Source organism: Entelurus aequoreus, linkage group LG08 (genome assembly GCF_033978785.1).
Source record: "Entelurus aequoreus isolate RoL-2023_Sb linkage group LG08, RoL_Eaeq_v1.1, whole genome shotgun sequence".
Classification (NCBI taxonomy): Eukaryota; Metazoa; Chordata; class Actinopteri; order Syngnathiformes; family Syngnathidae; genus Entelurus; species Entelurus aequoreus.
Genome location: NC_084738.1, coordinates 28,498,815 through 28,518,636, shown reverse-complemented (window position 1 = coordinate 28,518,636; position 19,822 = coordinate 28,498,815). Strand labels below are relative to the sequence as shown.

General features: G+C 42.3%; 1 protein-coding gene across 1 annotated transcript in view; it reads right to left on the bottom strand.

The window, feature by feature from the left end:
* The window catches only part of sh3bp1 (SH3-domain binding protein 1), a 29,579-nt gene extending 9,766 nt beyond the window's left edge, over window positions 1-19,813 (bottom strand). The window contains exons 1-9 of the mRNA XM_062056199.1: window positions 18,380-19,813; window positions 4,114-4,156; window positions 3,882-3,986; window positions 3,742-3,818; window positions 1,594-1,705; window positions 1,436-1,512; window positions 1,264-1,351; window positions 1,109-1,177; window positions 914-1,004 (exon numbers count right to left, since the gene is read on the bottom strand). Of these exons, the coding sequence (XP_061912183.1) occupies window positions 914-1,004; window positions 1,109-1,177; window positions 1,264-1,351; window positions 1,436-1,512; window positions 1,594-1,705; window positions 3,742-3,818; window positions 3,882-3,986; window positions 4,114-4,156; window positions 18,380-18,429 (712 nt within the window). The 5' untranslated portion in view covers window positions 18,430-19,813. The remainder of the gene's footprint in view (window positions 1-913; window positions 1,005-1,108; window positions 1,178-1,263; window positions 1,352-1,435; window positions 1,513-1,593; window positions 1,706-3,741; window positions 3,819-3,881; window positions 3,987-4,113; window positions 4,157-18,379) is intronic.
* Between the last annotated feature and the right edge of the window lie 9 nt (window positions 19,814-19,822).

The following is a 19,822-nucleotide window of genomic DNA, read 5'->3' as shown; positions in this document are numbered from 1 at the left end:
AAAGGGATGCTCATAAAAGTGTCATTTATAAGAAATATATTTTTCTTCACTTTTAACTCTTGGCATCTTTGAACAACTTCAGATCTATCTATTGATAAAAACTTTCTATTACGTTCATGGCTTTTTTTTATGTTTTATGGCCTTTTCGTCAACATAACAGTTTTTTTATGATAGGAAAATGCAAAATATGCAATATTTCAAAAAATAAGTTGCCCAGTGGAATATTTGAGGTTGGGTAATTGCAGCCTTGAATAGGTCAATAATTTATGACAACATCAATTGTGATACAGTAGACAAGTAGACCACAACATATTATATTTACAGTGCCTTATGAGCTAGGAAGAGACAGAAAGCAGGCAGGATTTGGTTGAGGGTGTTGAGTTCATATATATCGACCATGTTATATATAACTGCACAAGAGCATCTCCATTGCATTTCAGCATTTCAGCGGTTTAATGGCAATTTAACTCTTCAAAGCTCTGAAAATTATGCTCATGGCTTTCTGGTGCCATGTGGTGGTTAAGAGGCACAATTAGACCAAAACAATATTTTCTTGTTTTTCAATCTGCAAGAATGAGAATCATTTGCTTTTGATGGAAAAAGCAGAGTAATATAGCAGGATTACGCTCTGTTGAAAAATTGCGGCTATAATGGGAGTCAATGGGGCTGAAAGAGGTCTTGAGAGAAAGTGTGTATACTTTGTCTTTTTCTAACAACGTTGCAATTAAATTCTTCTTAAAAACTGTTTGGCAAAATGTCAGACTACTGTAACCTTCAAACTGAACAATCATATCACATAAGGAACACATGAAATGATCGTTTTGGGCTCCCTAGGTGCACAAAGGCTAAACATATCTTATGTAATTTTTTTAATGGATTGCTTGTATGACATAAAGAAGTCACAGGCACTGACCTTTGTGGCTGTGATTCTCTTTGAGTTCGCATATATTTCTATCCAGGAAGTCGTGTGAATGTTTGTGGTATTCCGCTTGCAGCTCCAAAAGCTACAGTTGGGAGAACATGAAGTTCACTAACATACATGCATAGATCCCATTGTGGTCCCGATTTCTACAAAACAAGCAACGTCCATTTAAGGATTCCAACCTACGCGAATGAAGTAGCTGGCGTAGTCTTCTTCTTTGGTTGCAAAGTGATACAAATCTGCTGAATACTGATTCTGCAAAGACCAAAGTGACAAACATGTGAAAGGTGCAACCTCAAATTAGAGTTGAAGGCGTCTTTTTGAAAAATGAACACTGGTGCCTTGATGGTCTCCAACTTCCTCCAAGCTTCTTCTTCTTCCTCCTTGAGTCCATCCTGCTTTGCCTGTGCACCGGTGCTAGCCTGGCTCCTGAGAGTGGTGAAAATATGCAACAACAATTGGCAAACATGCTGCAAAAAGATGGGTTCAAACTTTAGAACGAGGAAATGCAACCTGAGTCGTGCATTATTCCAGTCTGTGTTGAGCTTTGCAAAGTGCTTTTTGTTTTTGAGGATCTCTGGTAGTTCATCCTTGAGGACGAACAAGATGAGCGATCGGTCAAATATATTTATTAAGTATGGCTAAAATGACAAAAACATCTGTGTAATCACCTCACTAAGTTTATTCAACGGCTCCAACACTTGCTTCTCCATTTTCATCTCATAGTCTGCGAGCAGGGTGGCTAACTTCTTCTCCATAAAGCAACACATCTCCAGCACCCTCCTGCCACACACACACACACACACACACACACACACACACACACACACACACACACACACACACACACACACACACACACACACACACACACACACACGCACACACATACACAAATGATCAAACCACTTAAGTTAAATCCAAACTAAAATTCTAAGTTCCAATTTCTCTTTAAATAGGTAATGATCAAACTACACCGATGACAACTACAAGTAACCACAATTTATTATAACAGGGGTTCTTAACCTTTTTGACCTCGGGGCCCAACTTTTCCTCTACACAGGGGTCGAGGGCCCACTCAAATAATGACACTGAATTAAGTAGAGTTCATAGGTCTTCTATTTATGCTAGACACAGCCTCGTCCAATGCAAGCTAACACATCATACTTAGTATACCAAGGTTCGACTCGCTAAGATGTATGATATATATATATATACTGTATTAACACTGAATTACTCATCTTATTCTTGATTTTAATTGTATTCGATAATTATATCAAACTTACTTACAGTTTATAACCTTATCAAATAATATGTAAGCATGTGTTAATCACAAAGATTATTATTTATTTAACACAGAAACCTTAGGTCAGGCTGAATAGAAAAATAAGTACTAACCAAATATACTGCATAAGTAAGGACCGATGAAAAATATGTTTCCATGCAATTATGTTATGTTAAAAGAATTAAACTAAATTGATAGGGAATTTGTTTCTTACATAAATTGTCAATAAAATTAAAATCCGAATGACTCCACTTTAGTTTAAATTTTTGCGCTTCAGAAAGGGGGAATTGCACTTTATTTTTGCCTATTATTCACAATCTTTATGAGAGACAAGAACACACATGTGGGGGTATTTTAGGATCCTAAAGATGATTTAAAAAAACGCTTGGAAGATGTGGCTTATGAAAGTCATCGTTGTGGCCTTCAAAGACCTCTAAAACAACTTCCAAACCCTCCATCAACGTTTTGTATACACTCTTCCAGTCTATATATAATATAATAACAGACACGTTCATAACAATATGTAATATGTACAACATTTACCATATTTTGATAATTTTATGCATTACCGGAACTTGGAGAGGGTTTGTTCAACCAAATACCACAATTTCTGTTTTATTTTTTTTTCATGTATACAAAATTGTGACCCCAACCATTCCTGTGCATCATGCATATGCAGAGTACAGTCACCCTCTTTGGCACTTAAACCTTTTTTTTAGTCCCATGGCTATGCTTGTTAGTAAGCAATGCATTTCTTAACAAATGCACTAACGGTTAGTCAGCAGCAGAGTTTGATTCAACACAAGGATGGAACTACTTTCCCAATGCAGGGGTTCTTAACCTTTTTCCCCTCGGGGACCAACTTTTCCACTAATTAGGTGGCACTGAATTAATAATACTACTCTTGATTTTATTCATATTCAATATTTATATCCAATGTACTTACAGTTTAACATGATTGACCTTGTCAAATGATATGAAACAATGTGTTAATCACAAAGATTAGTATTTATTTAACACATAAATCTTAGGCTTAGGTCAGGCTGATTGGAAGCACTAACCAAATATACAGCCTAAAAAAGGACTCATAAATAACTGACAAAAAAAATGATTTACAAACATTTATGTTGTGCTAAAATAAAATGAATAATAACAAATATGTTTCTTAACTATTCTGTCAGTAAAAATGAAAGTGCAAAGGAAAATACAGCTTCACCACTAAAAAAAAGAAAATGCACTGCTGGGTCTCAGGTGGTTATTGTACCAAACGTACCAAAATTCCATGTCTACTCTCTCGATATTGTCAGAGCACACGCCGCCTTTTGCGGAAACTCCCGTTGAACAGAACAAACACAAAACTGCACGGCTCTATGGTGTTGTTCTGCTTTTGTACACAGCTCCACCTCGGCTGAGGTCTGCGCTCTGCAAAGTGTCTTTTTGATGTAGAAGTGAAAACGTGGGGGGCCGTCACACTGAGTCAGGAGGTTATCACATGGGGGCGCAAAAACAGCACAGGGGGAAGTGAAGTGCTCACCTGATGGGAGACTCTGCATCAAAGTCTTTGAAGCTTTCCGCCATGCTGATTGACAGCAGCATCAGAGGAAGCTTCTTCTGCAAGGACACACACTTTCAGTTCAGAGTGTATGCACAGTTGTTCCATCATGGCCGACGTACCATCCGTTTTTCAGCATCCAGTCCTGTCTGACTCTGCATGCAGCCCAGCAGCTTCTTGTGGAGCATCTGTGCCGCTCTCTTGGCTGGTTCCACCCGCTGCTCCACCTGAAATTAAAGACATATAAACACTTGTATTAATGGAGTTCTGGTCCTATTAGGCTACAAGTGACTGGTACTCTCACTGATAAATCACGGTAACGAAAGCAGAAGAAAACATTTTGTCGTTTCTCACCACAACCAGGTCTTCATGTAGAAGCCCGCTGACATCATGTGACCTGCAGATGTAAACATTGGCTTAGTGAGTGAATTACTGCGTGATAATAAAGTACCTCTAAGAACTGGCAGACCTCGTGTTAACTAAACTACATTACCAAGTACGGGTAAAAGTTTTAAAAAAAACATATAAAAAAGTAACATTTGAACAGTATAACACCTCACCCATATCAAGATAAAAAGTAATGAAAATATCACAGATATTCAAACAAAAGAGAAAATAATTATCCAACCGTTGCTGTCATCATAAACAAAGTAAAGGACTGGAAAACAGGTAGTGAGTGCCTCCAGTATTTCACCAGCCTTTTTGTTGTTGTTGTAATTGTTCCGGCCTAAAATGCCTGAATGTGCAGCAGCTTTTTTTTTAGAAAGTTGCAACGCTTATATTTTTTAGTAATATTGAATAGTTGTGAATTTCTTATCATTTTTTAAGTGTTCTTTTTAAAACTTAACATCAAAAAGCAGAGGATTTCAACAAACATTGGAATGTATGAAAGCAGTGGTTCTCAACCTTTTTTCAGTGATGTACCCGCTGTGAACATTTTTTAAATTCAAGTACCCCCTAATCAGAGCAAAGCATTTTTGGTTGAAAAAAAGAGATAAAGAAGTAAAACACAGCACTATGTCATCAGTTTCTGATTTATTAAATTGTATAACAGTACAAAATATTGTTCATTTGTATTGGTCTTTCTTGAACTATTTGGGAAAAAAGATATAAAAATAACTAAAAACTTGTTGAAAAATAAACAAGTGATTCAATTATAAATAAAGATTTCTACACATAGAAGTAATCATCAACTTAAAGTGCCCTTTTTGGGGATTGTAATAGAGATCCATCTGGATTCATGAACTTAATTCTAAACATTTCTTCACAAAAAAATAAAACTTTAACATCAATATTTATGGAACATGTCCACAAAAAATTCTAGCTGTCAACATTGAATATGGCATTGTTGCATTTCTTTTCACAGTTCTTTTTGACAGACATTTTAGTGAGGGTCAAACCATCATGGCATGGGGGAAACTCTGGGTTTATGGTAATGAATGGAATAGCCTACTTGATTTGATGTTCAGTTTATGAACTTACATTCATATTTTGTTGAAGTATTATTCAATAAATATATTTATAAAGGATTTTTTAATTGTTGCTATTTTTAGAATATTTCTAAAAAATCTCACGTACCCCTTGGCATACCTTCAAGTACCCCCAGGGGTACGCGTACCCCCATTTGAGAACCACTGTATTAAAGTGTTTATACCCCACAGACTTAAAGGGGAACTGCAATTTGTTTGTGATTTTGTCTATCGTTCATAATCATTATGAAAGACATGACAACGGATGGATTTTTGTTTTATTTTATCCATAATAACTCGTAAATAAACGTAAATAAAAGTCCACTTACAGCTGAGCCAATGAGATATCCTCTATTTCGCCCAAAAAATCCAATAAATAGCCATTCAAAAAGCACCAACATTACTCCATTTACATTTTGTGATTTGAATATTAACCAAGTATTAGTGATATTGTTATTATAGGCGCTAACACAGACAGACTATTTATAGCGGCGACATGATCACAAGCCTGTGTACAATTTCGACATGATCGACTGGCGAGGTGTTTCCTCGCTTCCTTGCTCCTTGGAAGTTTATTGTAGACCATACATCATGCCTCTCACTTGGACAGAAGACGTGTGAGTAGGTATTCCGAACAAGTTGGTACACTTTGACAGCCATTTAGGACCCGGAAATGGCGAGAGCGACACGAAAAGACGCTTGGTCCCCCCCGTACACCCCACATCGTTCATTCCTGAGGATTAAGGTCATTCTTCAATATATGAACATCTTATCAGTCGACATCCTAGTGAGAGCAGATATTGTACAGTAAGTGATATTATATTATGTTTGTTGGTTAATAATCAGTGATGAAGAAAAAAAAGCGAATGTTGTGATGCGTTATTGAAACTATGCACCGCATATGTTTAAAATGATCAAAATACGTAAATATTGAATATTATTATACATTTTACTACATTACATATATACTTACATCATGTATATAAAACCTCAATGAAGGTGTTTGGATGTTTTTTTAGAGCGGCTCCCATAGTCTCCAAATGCAAAACATTTTTTCCATCCATCCATCCATTTTATACCGCTTATTCCCTTCGGGGTCGCGGGGGGCGCTGGAGCCTATCTCAGCTACAATCGAGCAGAAGGCGGGGTACACCCTGGACAAGTCGCCACCTCATCGCAGGGCCAACACAGATAGACAGACAACATTCACACTCACATTCACACACTTGGGCCAATTTAGTGTTGCTAATCAACCTATCCCCAGGTGCATGTCTTTGGAGGTGGGAGGAAGCCGGAGTACCCAGAGAGAACCCACACAGTCACGGGGAGAACATGCAAACTCCACACAGAAAGATCCCGAGGCCGGGATTGAACTCACGACTACTCAGGACCTTCGTATTGTGAGGCAGACGCACTAACTCCTCTGCCACCAGATAATATCCACCGTCATGGTGCCTATCATGAACGATAGGCAAAATTCCCCAAAAAGTGGTATTGCTCTTTAAAGGTTTGGATGTATATTGTTAGGATTTTAACGCAGTATCGATATTCCTTATCAATCATCTGTAATATATGTAACTTGTGTTAATAAAATGTGAAAAAATATTTTTTTTTATAACTATCTTTATCTTTATGTTTTGGACACTCGGGTGAAGAGAGGGGCGGAGCTTTCTACCGATCACCACCTGGTGGTGAGTTGGCTGCGATGGTGGGGGAGGATGCCGGACAGACCTGGCAGGCCCAAACGCATTGTGAGGGTTTGCTGGGAACGTCTGGCAGAGTCTCCTGTCAGAGAGAGTTTCAATTCCCACCTCCGGAAGAACTTTGAACATGTCACGAGGGAGGTGCTGGACATTGAGTCCGAATGGACCATGTTCCGCACCTCTATTGTCGAGGCGGCTGATTGGAGCTGTGGCCGCAAGGCAGTTGGTGCCTGTCGTGGCGGTAATCCTAGAACCCGTTGGTGGACACCGGCGGTGAGGGATGCCGTCAAGCTGAAGAAGGAGTCCTATCGGGTTCTTTTGGCTCATAGGACTCCTGAGGCAGCGGACAGGTACCGACAGGCCAAGCGGTGTGCGGCTTCGGCGGTCGCGGAGGCAAAAACTCGGACATGGGAGGAGTTCGGGGAAGCCATGGAAAACGACTTCCGGACGGCTTCGAAGCGATTCTGGACCACCATCCGCCGCCTCAGGAAGGGGAAGCACTGCACTATCAACACCGTGTATGGTGAGGATGGTGTTCTGCTGACCTCGACTGCGGATGTTGTGGATCGGTGGAGGGAATACTTCGAAGACCTCCTCAATCCCACCAACACGTCTTCCTATGAGGAAGTAGTGCCTGGGGAATCTGTGGTGGGCTCTCCTATTTCTGGGGCTGAGGTTGCTGAGGTAGTTAAAAAGCTCCTCGGTGGCAAGGCCCCGGGGGTGGATGAGATCTGCCCAGAGTTCCTTAAGGCTCTGGATGCTGTGGGGCTGTCTTGGTTGACAAGACTCTGCAGCATCGCGTGGACATCGGGGGCGGTACCTCTGGATTGGCAGACCGGGGTGGTGGTTCCTCTCTTTAAGAAGGGGAACCGGAGGGTGTGTTCTAACTATCGTGGGATCACACTCCTCAGCCTTCCCGGTAAGGTCTATTCAGATGTGCTAGAGAGGAGGCTACGCTGGATAGTCGAACCTAAGATTCAGGAGGAACAGTGTGGTTTTCGTCCTGGTCGTGGAACTGTGGACCAGCTCTATACTCTCGGCAGGGTCCTTGAGGGTGCATGGGAGTTTGCCCAACCAGTCTACATGTGTTTTGTGGACTTGGAGAAGGCATTCGACCGTGTCCCTCGGGAAGTCCTGTGGGGAGTGCTCAGAGAGTATGGGGTATCGGACTGTCTGATTGTGGCGGTCCGCTCCCTGTATGATCAGTGCCAGAGTTTGGTCCGCATTGCCGGCAGTAAGTCGGACACGTTTCCAGTGAGAGTTGGACTCCGCCAAGGCTGCCCTTTGTCACCGATTCTGTTCATAACTTTTATGGACAGAATTTCTAGGCGCAGTCAAGGCGTTGAGGGGATCTGGTTTGGTGGCTGCAGGATTAGGTCTCTGCTTTTTGCAGATGATGTGGTCCTGATGGCTTCATCTGGCCAGGATCTTCAGGTCTCGCTGGATCGGTTCGCAGCTGAGTGTGAAGCGACTGGGATGAGAATCAGCACCTCCAAGTCCGAATCCATGGTTCTCGCCCGGAAAAGGGTGGAGTGCCATCTCCGGGTTGCGGAGGAGACCCTGCCCCAAGTGGAGGAGTTCAAGTACCTCGGAGTCTTGTTCATGAGTGAGGGAAGAGTGGATCGTGAGATCGACAGGCGGATCGGTGCGGCGTCTTCAGTAATGCGGACGCTGTATCGATCCGTTGTGGTGAAGAAGGAGCTGAGCCGGAAGGCAAAGCTCTCAATTTACCGGTCGATCTACGTTCCCATCCTCACCTATGGTCATGAGCTTTGGGTTATGACCGAAAGGACAAGATCACGGGTACAAGCGGCCGAAATTAATTTCCTCCGCCGGGTGGCGGGGCTCTCCCTTAGAGATAGGGTGAGAAGCTCTGCCATCCGGGGGGAGCTCAAAGTAAAGCCGCTGCTCCTCCACATCGAGAGGAGCCAGATGAGGTGGTTCGGGCATCTGGTCAGGATGCCACCCGAACGCCTCCCTAGGGAGGTGTTTAGGGCACGTCCGACCGGTAGGAGGCCACGGGGAAGACCCAGGACACGTTGGGAAGACTATGTCTCCCGGCTGGCCTGGGAACGCCTCGGGATCCCCCGGGAGGAGCTGGACCAAGTGGCTGGGGAGAGGGAAGTCTGGGCTTCCCTGCTTAAGCTGCTGCCCCCGCGACCCGACCTCGGATAAGCGGAAGAAGATGGATGGATGGATGGACTATCTTTATTAGCATGAGGTTGTACACCACAAACATCATATAACATCTCACAGCAGGGAAATATTTTATTAAAACCTGCTTTTTAAAGGGAGACCTATTATGCAAAAACAACTTTTCTAAACCTATTGGTACTTGTTTTGTTTTTTTGTGTGTGTATTTGGGATCTGCGTAAGATTTGAAATCAAACCATGGAGGCATGGTGGAGATATTTATAAAATAATCTTGCCTTCTTTTATACTTTCTCCAAACAAGTCGTTTGGGATCTTCCCCAATAGTGACGTTTTTCCTAATTGGGACATCAGCAAATGTCTCCATATTTGGTAGAAATGTACCCACAGTGCTTTGCACGAGTTCGCCATTTTAGTCCGATGATGTAGTGAATAAGCACCTTCTTTTTCTCTATTGTCTTGTTGTGAGGCAGACTGACTCGTTTCAATCAAAGGACACCCGTGTGTTGCTATATGATTGCATACTACAGTACCCAGAAGGCTCAGCGCTTTAGACGACCGGAAGTAGGTCTGAGCTACCAGGGAAGCTGACCTTTGTGTCGTTTGAGCAATAAAGAGTTAATAAATTGTTACACTTTGCTGGTGCAGCTCCATCTACACAAGAAACAAACATGGGTTTCAATTAGACAGTTGACGTGCGCGTGTGAGCGCCGTTTAGAGACAAATTTGACCGTCAAAAATAACGATTGACCAAAATATGCGGGGAAGTTGCAGCCATTGGACAAAGTTGCGATGCCGCGCATTATTCGCGTTGTGAATTGTGAAACATTGTGAATTCCTGGACGTACTGATTATTAAATACAGTACGAATATAATATACATTAAATTTTAAAAATGATATTCTATTGACATACTGCTAATGTTTGACAAAAAAATATATTTGATACATAATGTAGCGGCTGGCTACAGGGTTCTAGCCAATAGCTTTTGCTGAGGGGCGGGACTTCCAGGGTGGGCCGGGGAAGTGGCGTTTATTGTGAGACGAAAGGTGTTCGAGTATCACCGGCAAAAGAGAGGATACGCACGTTGGTGGTCGTTATGTGGCTTTTTTGCATCTTGTGCAATAAAGACGAGACAAAAATTCCTGAAATATTACAATAATTGTGGTTCTCAATTTTAAATACACATTTGACTTTAAGACGTCAAAGCTGTTGTGTATGCAAATTCAGCATTAAAAAGCAAACGATATGCTTTGTGGGGTGTAAAAGTATTCCAAAAGACATCTGCTGTCGCACACTCCTGAACAAAATGATATACGTATTGACAATGTAGTGGTTTTAAATAGATTGAACGTAGTGAAGTGTTTGCAATGTGTTAAAATATTCATTTAACTGAAAACAGCTGTTCATCAGCTAATTAAAAGTTTACAGCCGTCAACTTAAATTTGCTACATATTTTTTAAATGGTCGTTTGTTTCATTGTTTTGCCAGATTCACACCGTTATGTCCCCTGACGCGGATGGTAGGAAGGCTTTCAGTCTTTGGCAAGAGTTTTGAACCGCACCAGCAAGTCCTGCGAAGTTGGAAACTGCAAGACAGTCATTTTATATTTCTGAAGATGTTGACGGAATTATTTGGTAAAGTTAAAGTTAAAGTACCACTGAGAGTCACACACACACATTAGGTGTGGTGAAATTACCCTCTGCATTTGACCCATCCCCTTGTTCCACCCTCTGGGAGGTGAGAGGAGCAGTGAGCAGCAGCGGTGGCCGCGCTCGGGAATCATTTTTGGTGATTTAACCCCCAATTCCAACCCTTGATGCTGAGTGCCAAGCATGGAGGTAATGGGTCCCATTTTTATAGTCTTTATTTGGCCCAAAACAAAATGTAACTGTGCTAATGAAGATGTTGATCCTTGAAATTCAGGCCCTGCGGCCCAACAGCCATCAGGATCTTTTAAGAAATTTGATTTTGCAATGTCATTTAATAATAAAGTTCAAGGCATTCAAATACAATCATTCCCAGACATCAAATAGCTACTCAGCAGCCAGCTAGACACCAAAAGATGGCACATCTCGCTTGTGTCACTGACAAAACGGTCGACGAGATCAACCGCAGTCTGAGTGCATCACCCGCCAGATGTTTAGAGTCTGTGCTGAGTTTGTCACCACAACCTAGTTAACATCTCACTTCAGGCTGGAACATTTAAAAAGGCCTAAACAACAGCTGTCATTGAGCCCCTTTTAAAGACGGGTAGTGTTGATGCCACAACTATCGACACATATCGAAACTACCATTTTGAGGCAGTGTCCTGGAACAAATGTGCACACCGACCACTTAGTGACTTTTTACTGTATAACAGTAGGGGGGGACGGCGTGGCGCGGTTGGGAGAGTGGCCGTGCCAGCAACCTGAGGGTTCCTGGTTCAATCCCCGCCTACTAGTGATGGGTTGATGAGGCCTCATGAAGCGTTTCGACACATTGCAAAACTGTATTGATACTGTGTCGATACTGTGTCACTAAATACTGACATCTGCTGGACATTAAAAATCCCTACAGGCAACCTATGGACCGACTCAACTGACACTGATTTTATGACCTAGTATATACCTGTACAATAATATAAACCAAGTCATTGTATTTCATTTAGGATTATTTCATATCTTCATTTAAATAAAAATATATTTGTATCTTTTTTAGATTCAGTCAAATAATGTGAACATGTATCGTGACTAGGATGGTAGAAGGTGGGGATCGAACCCCAGTAACCAGCAACCCTCCGATTGCTGGCACGGCCACTCTACCAACTTCGCCACGCCGTCATTCCTATATCTTTCTCTAGTAATAGTAGTGATGGGTCGTGCAACACAGATGCATCGGCGCATGCGTCGAGCTCATAGAGCGAAACCCTGTGTCGGTGCACGTACCGCTTTTAGAAAGTCACGTAACCGATCATGAGCTGCTTTGGTCACGTGACCGATACGCGAACTGTATCGCACTGACGCCTCCTCTTTGCCCTGTGAGCAACGCTCCCTCTAAGGTGCGCGCCTGCGCAATTGCGCAGTGCTCAAGCGTCCTCCGCGCACACTGTGCGCCGCACAGCCAATATATGCTGCGCACCAAATCAAACCCATCTGAATTCTAAACAAAATAAACACATTTATTCTGTGTAATTTTGAAATGCAACTTTGAGTGACAGTGACAACAAGCGGCCCTAACGGTGTTCGTCAACAACACGCATTGCGCCGCTTCCTAATAAACACAGCTTGGCGCGCAGGCGTCAGTGCGATACAGTTCATGAGCGGTCACGTGACCAGAACAGCTCATGAACGGTCACGTGACCAAAACAGCTCGTGTTCGGTCACGTGACTTTCTAAAAGCGATACGCGCACCGACACAGGGTATCGCTCTATGAGCTCGACGCATGCGCCGATGCATCGGTGTTGCCGGACCCATCACTACCGCCTACTACCAATCTCGTCACGTCCGTTGTGTCCTTGAGCAAGACACTTAACCCTTGCTCCTGATGGGTCGTGGTTAGCGCCTTGCATGGCAGCTCCCACCATCAGTGTGTGAATGTGTGTGTGAATGGGTGAATGTGGAAATAGTGTCAAAGCGCTTTGAGTACCTTGAAGGTAGAAAAGTGCTATACAAGTATAACACATTTACCATTTACCATTTAGCAATGTGTTTGATACTTTCTACTGAGAGCGCTGATCAGGTTGACAAATGATCATCATCATCGGCGGTCACTCGTGGTCGAGTATGACTGTCCTCCTTCCTGGTCCTTGTGGGTCTTCAGGTGGGTGTGGAGGCCAATTCTGGACCCGATTATTCTGGGGCAATGTGGACAAGGGAATGTAGTGGTGGTGGGCAGGGGCGCCGAAAAGGGGGGGTAAAGGAGACGGATTCTAGGGGCCCATGATGGAGGGGGGCCCAGAGAGGCCCCTAATGATGATGAAATTATAATACTTATAAAACTGTGATGCTGTTCTTCTTTCAAAAATATGGTAATGATAGTCAAAAATACCATTAAAATGCATAATTGTATGTAAAATAGCATCAAAAAATGTTGTCGCTGTGTTGGGGGCCCTGTAAAGATTCTTTTAGCGCCTTGCATGGCAGCTCCCACCATCAGTGTGTGAATGTGTGTGTGAATGGGTGAATGTGGAAATACTGTCAAAGCGCTTTGAGTACCTTGAAGGTAGAAAAGCGCTATACAAGTATAACCCATTTATCATTATTTATTTTCATGGGGCCCAAAATCCCTAGCGGCGCCCCTGGTGGTGGGTTTGGGTTGGGCCTGTTTGGTGGATGCTCTCTCCTTTCTTAGTCTGCGCTTGTCTTGTGCAGCATGGTGGAGGTCGTCATTATATTGCGCGGGACCCTCACGGACAAGGTTTCTCCACATCGTCCTGTCTGTTGCCTTGACTTCCCAAGACTTAAGGTCTATGCGACACTTTGTCAGGTTTGCCTTGATGTTATCCTTAAATCTCTTCTTTTCACCTCCCGATTGATTGATTGATTGAGACTTTTATTAGTAGGTTGCACAGTGAAGTACATATTCCGTACAATTGACCACTAAATGGTAACACCCGAATAAGTTTTTCAACTTGTTTAAGTCGGGGTCCGAGGCCCGTTTCACTTCAACAAGCTGGGAATAAAGGACTTGTTTTGGGAGGCGAGACTCAGGCATGCGGACTACATGGCCAGTCCATCTGAGTTGGTTTTGGGCAATCGTGGCAGTGATGGTGGGCAAGCCAGCCTCCCCCAGGACGCTGGTGTTGGTGCGTCGGTCCTCCCAGCTGATCCTGAGGATTTTTCTGAGACATCTATGATGGTAGGTCTCGAGTGCCTTTAAGTGCCTGCTGTAGGTGGTCCAGGCTTCTGACCCATACAGAAGGGTGGGGAGCATGACTGCTTTGTAGACCAGGATTTTGGTCTTTGTTTGGAGGTCACGGTTCTCGAAGACTCGCTTCCTCAGCCTTGAGAAGGCCCCACTGGCACAGCTGAGGCGGTGGTGAATTTCATCGCCAATGACAGCTTTAGATGACAGGAAGCTCCCGAGATATGGGAAGTGGTCCACATTTTCCAGTCGGATTTTGTCAATTGAGAGGTTTGGGGGCAGGACAGGTAATTGTCTGTGGCCCACTACTGTTTGGTGGTGATTGGTGGAGGATTTGGGTTTTCTTTATATTTATGGCAAGACCAAGCTGTTTGTATGCCTTCGCAAAAGCAGACAGAGTGCACTGTAGGTCCTCTTCTGAGAGGGCTACGAGGGCATTATCGTCTGCATACTGCAGCTCCATGATGGATATGGTGGTGGTTTGACCTTTAGCCCTGAAACGGTTGATGTTGAGGAGTTGACCGTCGGTTCTGTACATTATTTCGGCTCCCTGGGGCAGATGTATGTTTGTGAGATGGAGGATAGCAGCAACAAAGATGGAAAATAGTGTTGGACAAATGATATCCACCTGAACACAGACGCAGGCAACGTCTCAGTCTTAGTTCTGCTGGACCTGACACAGTTGACTGTGCTGTGATTCTACTTACCGAAAAACTTTGTCCATTTGTCAAAGGAGAGACAACGAGAATGCGGGCTCCCGTGGATGTGATAAAAAAAAAGGTAGCGTGTGCTTTGTATTGCCTGGCCGTCGAGGGAAGACTACGGAAAACGGCGAATGCTTTTTGGACTGGCAAAGCAGACTGTATTGTATGTTGTGGACTCAACGTCCAGGTCTAGAGTATATAAAGTCACCAAAAAAATGGACAATGAAGGTGAAGGCAAAAGAGTGAGGAGTGTCCTGACCAGATATCTAGATCCCTTGATTGATTGATGTAAAGTTTTCTTTATCACATTGTTTACTTTCACGTGTCCATTTAAGATTTGATTAATTTATGATGGCTCAGGTGTGATTCACTACAAAAGGGCCCCACAGCACACTGGATTCCAGTTAATTGAATTACCACAACACTGGATATTGTTCATCCATCCATCCATTTTCTACCGCTTGTTCCTTTTGGGGGTCTTAAACGACCATTGTGTGCGTGTGTGGACAAGGATGAGGTTAGGTGGGATTTACCCTGGATAACCTTAGTGTAGAAGGGGCCTTATTAGAGAGGTTAGAAAACTGGTTGGGAATCTCTGTTACCAACTGGTTCAAGTCCTATCTCAAGGACAGTACGTACTTTATTGGAATTGGTCAGTGTCTCACACCAAATTTCTATGAGGTTTCCCAGGGGTCAATTTTGAGACCCCCAATACTTGAATTTGCATATGCTGCCGTTTGGCCAGCTAACACGCAGCTTCAACGCGCCCTACCACAACTACGCAGATGACACTCGGATCTACGTGTCACTGACGGCAGGTGAATGTCAGCCTGTTGATTTACTTTGTCACTGCATTGAACAGATCAGTGTGTGGATGCAAAACCATTTTCTTCAGCTAAACTCAGACACATCTGAAATAATTGTCTGTGGCCCACAGAAGCAAAGATAACTTTTTATTAGTCCCCTTGAGATCATCCATGATTGGTTGGTTGTTTACTATGATGACTCACTAGAGGGGCACTGAAATTCGTGAGTCTCCCAGGAAAATCGAGAGGTTGAAACCGATACCGATAATTTCCGATATTACATTTTAAAATTATCGGCCGATAATATATTATATTATCGGACATCTTTAGTTAGAACCATATGAACCAACGTCAGGAAGTGGCCACACGGTGAGGCTGCATTTCAGTTTTATGCTGCTAAAATCTGAAACAATCATTCAGAAGGTGTGGAAACCAGCCACAACATTGGCAACGTTCGAATCCAGGCAGGCAAAACTTGTTTTTATTAGTCCATAGGACAACTCAAAGTACTATCTACACACTTTGCTTTTAATTCAATTAATGATGATGTATGTTTTTATCCACCCAGGCATAATTGTATGCTTCTGTAAAACACTTCAAATTATCTTGCTTACAAATTGTGTTCTATAAATAACCTTGCCTTGCCTATCATACTGCATCAAACCTTGCAGGACTTGTTTGTGCAGTTCAACAATCCTGCCATGTACTTTGCCCTCAGGAGGTCATGACCGTGTGGATGTCTGGCAGATAATGACACAAAATAGCGCATAATTTGTCAATGGTCTTAAAATTTCTGATCAGCTGATGAACAGCTTGTTTGAGGTAATTGTTCAATTCTATATATATTTTTTTTTTGCTTCTTCTTTCCTTTTGATGAGCTACTCTACTAGAATCCACCAGTGCAACATACTAATACGGATGTTCAGGAGTGTATATGGCGTGTGGAACGTCAACAGTTTGGAGCTTTGGCCACTTCCTTTTTTCAATGTCATTATTGAGAACCATTGACTAATAGTAACAATAAACTAAAATATGAAAAAACAACCAAAATACTGATGCCTCATCAAACTTTTGTATCGCTGTGCAATGTTTTGTAAGGATACGCGTACATAGCATCTGGAAAGTATTTACAGCTCTTCACTTTTTCCACATTTTGTTAGTTACCCTGATTCCGAAATGAAAAAAAAAAAATGTGTCCTCAAATGTCTACACGTTATACCCATAATGACAATGTGAAAAAATGTTTTTATTTATTTGCAAATGTATTAAGAGAAAAATAAAAATCACATGTGTAGATGGAAACTAATCTGATGGAGCTAGAGAGGTGCTGCAAAGAGGAATAGGCGAAACTGCCCAAAGATAGGTGTGCCAAGCTTGTGGCATCGTATTCAAAAAGTTTTGAGGCTGTAATTTCTGCCAAAGGTGCATCAACAAAGTATTGAGCAATGGCTGTGAATACTTTAAACATATTTTTTATTTTAGTTTTTAATGTTGAATACATTTTCAAAACTTAAAAACTTTTTACATTGTCATTATGGAGTATTGTATGTAAAATTTTGAGGGCAAAAATTTATTTATTCTATTTTGGAATAAGGCTGTAACATATGTGGAACATGTGAAGCGCTTTGGATACTTTCCGATTGCACTGCATACAACTTTACCTCAACAAGATGCCCTCATAATGTAATGCCTGTTGTTCAAAGTGACTGGCTTTGCGTGCCAGTGTGGTTTGTTTTGCAGATGCACACTGCACCGGTGTACAACCTCAAATTCAGAGGCAGAAACAGTGACACATGCTTCATGCAGTTTAAAGAATAGATAGAGAACATCTTTTCTCGCTAGTGACCTTTATAGGCCGCTGTCACCGCACAAGGACAATACTGCATCAATTAATGTCATTGTAAGTGTGTATTGTACGGAGCCCCTAAAGGGACATGGGAATTTTTTTTTTTTTAGACATGTATCTCGTGGCCATGAGAAAGTATCTCGTACCACGAGAAACTTTCTCGTGGCCACGAGATGTTGATATATGTAATGCACATAAGGGTATTCTAGTCAGATGCGCGTGTGTAAATATGCGATGTGTAAATATCAAAATATTACGTACGTCGAATCACTTTTTGTCAGGCAATATTACATTTAATGACAATTTTACATAAATGAATACATCCAAACACGTTGTACATATTTATTATTTGCAGGAAGAAATAACAGTTACAATTGTGTGTGTATCTTCCAAGCAAGAAAGAAGTTTGATCACATCAACATCGGACTGACACACTCCGCTTCGCTGCAGGTCCGCAAGCCACGCTCACCCCCCCCCCACAGCCACAGAAGAGGAAAACTGTCCTTTCCCGGGCATGATAAAGTCTTAAATAATGTCAAACAAGTAGCGTTACAATAACCAGGAAGATAAAGTGTTTGTCTCACACCTACTAATCAAGCATTCACATTTTGCCACAACACACATGGGGGAAAGTCCTAATTGGAAATACAGCCATATTAACTCCTAAACTGCCATTTTAACACACACCAAACCATCAGCACGCATCCAATGCTTTCTCGTGGCCACGAGAAACTTTTTATTAAAAAAATAAAAATAAAAAAATAAAAAAAATTAATATTTTTTTTTTATAAAAAGTTTCTCGTGGCCACGAGAAAGTTTCTCGTGGCCACGAGATACATGTCTAAAAAAAAAAAAATTCCCATGTCCCTTTAGGGGCTCCGTAGTATTGCACTACAGGACTATTTTTTTCTGAAATTTGTAAAACAGAAAAACAATGTCCGTCCACTGCAGACGACGCTGGATTTCAGTAAGATATTGTGCATAATGTCATACAAAAGTACAGAGCACCTAAAATTATTCCCAGCATACACTTTTGAACTTAAATGAATGGTTAAAAACAAAAAAGCAGAACAGTATGATGAAGGTGGAAACTTACTTTGCAGAAGATCCAAGCTGCTTCAAAATGCTCAGAGACTGTCGGAGCATTTTGGCTGTTTCAGCAATAACTGACCAACCTAGTGACCCCCCCTCCTCCAGCAAAGGTCCAGCAGGTTACTACAGAAAACAGATTTTTGTTTGTTTGGATTTTACCGTTTCGGTTTAGATTTCAGACGCGCGCTCTCAAGCTCTAGAGCAGCTAATGAGGAAGTTGCACACATGCAATTGTGAGCGGGAAGAGATGGGTTTTTTTTCTGTTTTGACTGACAGTTCCACTCCCCCACTACTGACAATCACAAACTGTTACCTTCAGTGTACTTTTTCTTTAATAGTAAACATATATACAACCTGAATTCACTTGAGGCCTTGATTTTTGTATAGGTAGAATTTTCATAAGATGGTGCAGGTATACTTAATGGTCTACCCCAGGGGTCCCCAAACTCCCCGCCAGCGTCCAAAATCCGGCCAACGGGAAGTCCCAAGTTAAAAAATGTTTTGTTTTTTTTAAATTATTTTTAAATCTGTCCTTTCTAATCCAACCCCTGGTCTATCCAGTATGCATGTGTGCAAAATGAATACAATGTATTAGTAGGAGTTGCTAACAATCAAAATAAACTAAAGGGCCAGTTTTAAAATTAGACAAATGTGTAATATGTGTATTCAAATACTAGAACCACTGAAAGATGAATGCTTATCTTTATGAATTTATAAAAAGGTTTATTTTCTAAGCCGTCGCGTAGTAGTATCTGAACGTTTTAATGTAGCTTTTTTTGGTCAATGTTTTATTTCACTTCCTTGTTGGTTACTATGTTGAGTAAACAACCTGTGATTTATCCATCCATCCATCCATCTTCTTCCGCTTATCCGAGGTCGGGTCGCGGGGGCAGCAGCCTAAGCAGGGAAGCCCAGACTTCCCTCTCCCCAGCCACTTCGTCTAGCTCTTCCCGGGGGATCCCGAGGCGTTCCCAGGCCAGCCGGGAGACATAGTCTTCCCAACGTGTCCTGGGTCTTCCCCGTGGCCTCCTACCGGTCGGACGTGCCCTAAACACCTCCCTAGGGAGGCGTTCGGGTGGCATCCTGACCAGATGCCCGAACCACCTCATCTGGCTCCTCTCGATGTGGAGGAGCAGTGGCTTTACTTTGAGCTCCTCCCGGATGACAGAGCTTCTCACCCTATCTCTGTGATTTATATTTTCATTTAAGTTATCACAACTGTAATAACAATTGCTCCATGTATAATGACTTGTCTTTGATTTGTGATGTCATGTTGTGCCCAAAAACAAAGAGCTTTGAACGGTGTTAACTACGGTTATGCATTATGCAAGCCTTTAGTCGATGGACTTTTTAACTTATCCTTTTTATGACGTTTCCCCTGTTTTAATTCACCTATGTTTTGTATAGCACTTTGATTTGTATTTGTGAAAAGCCCTTTATAAATCAA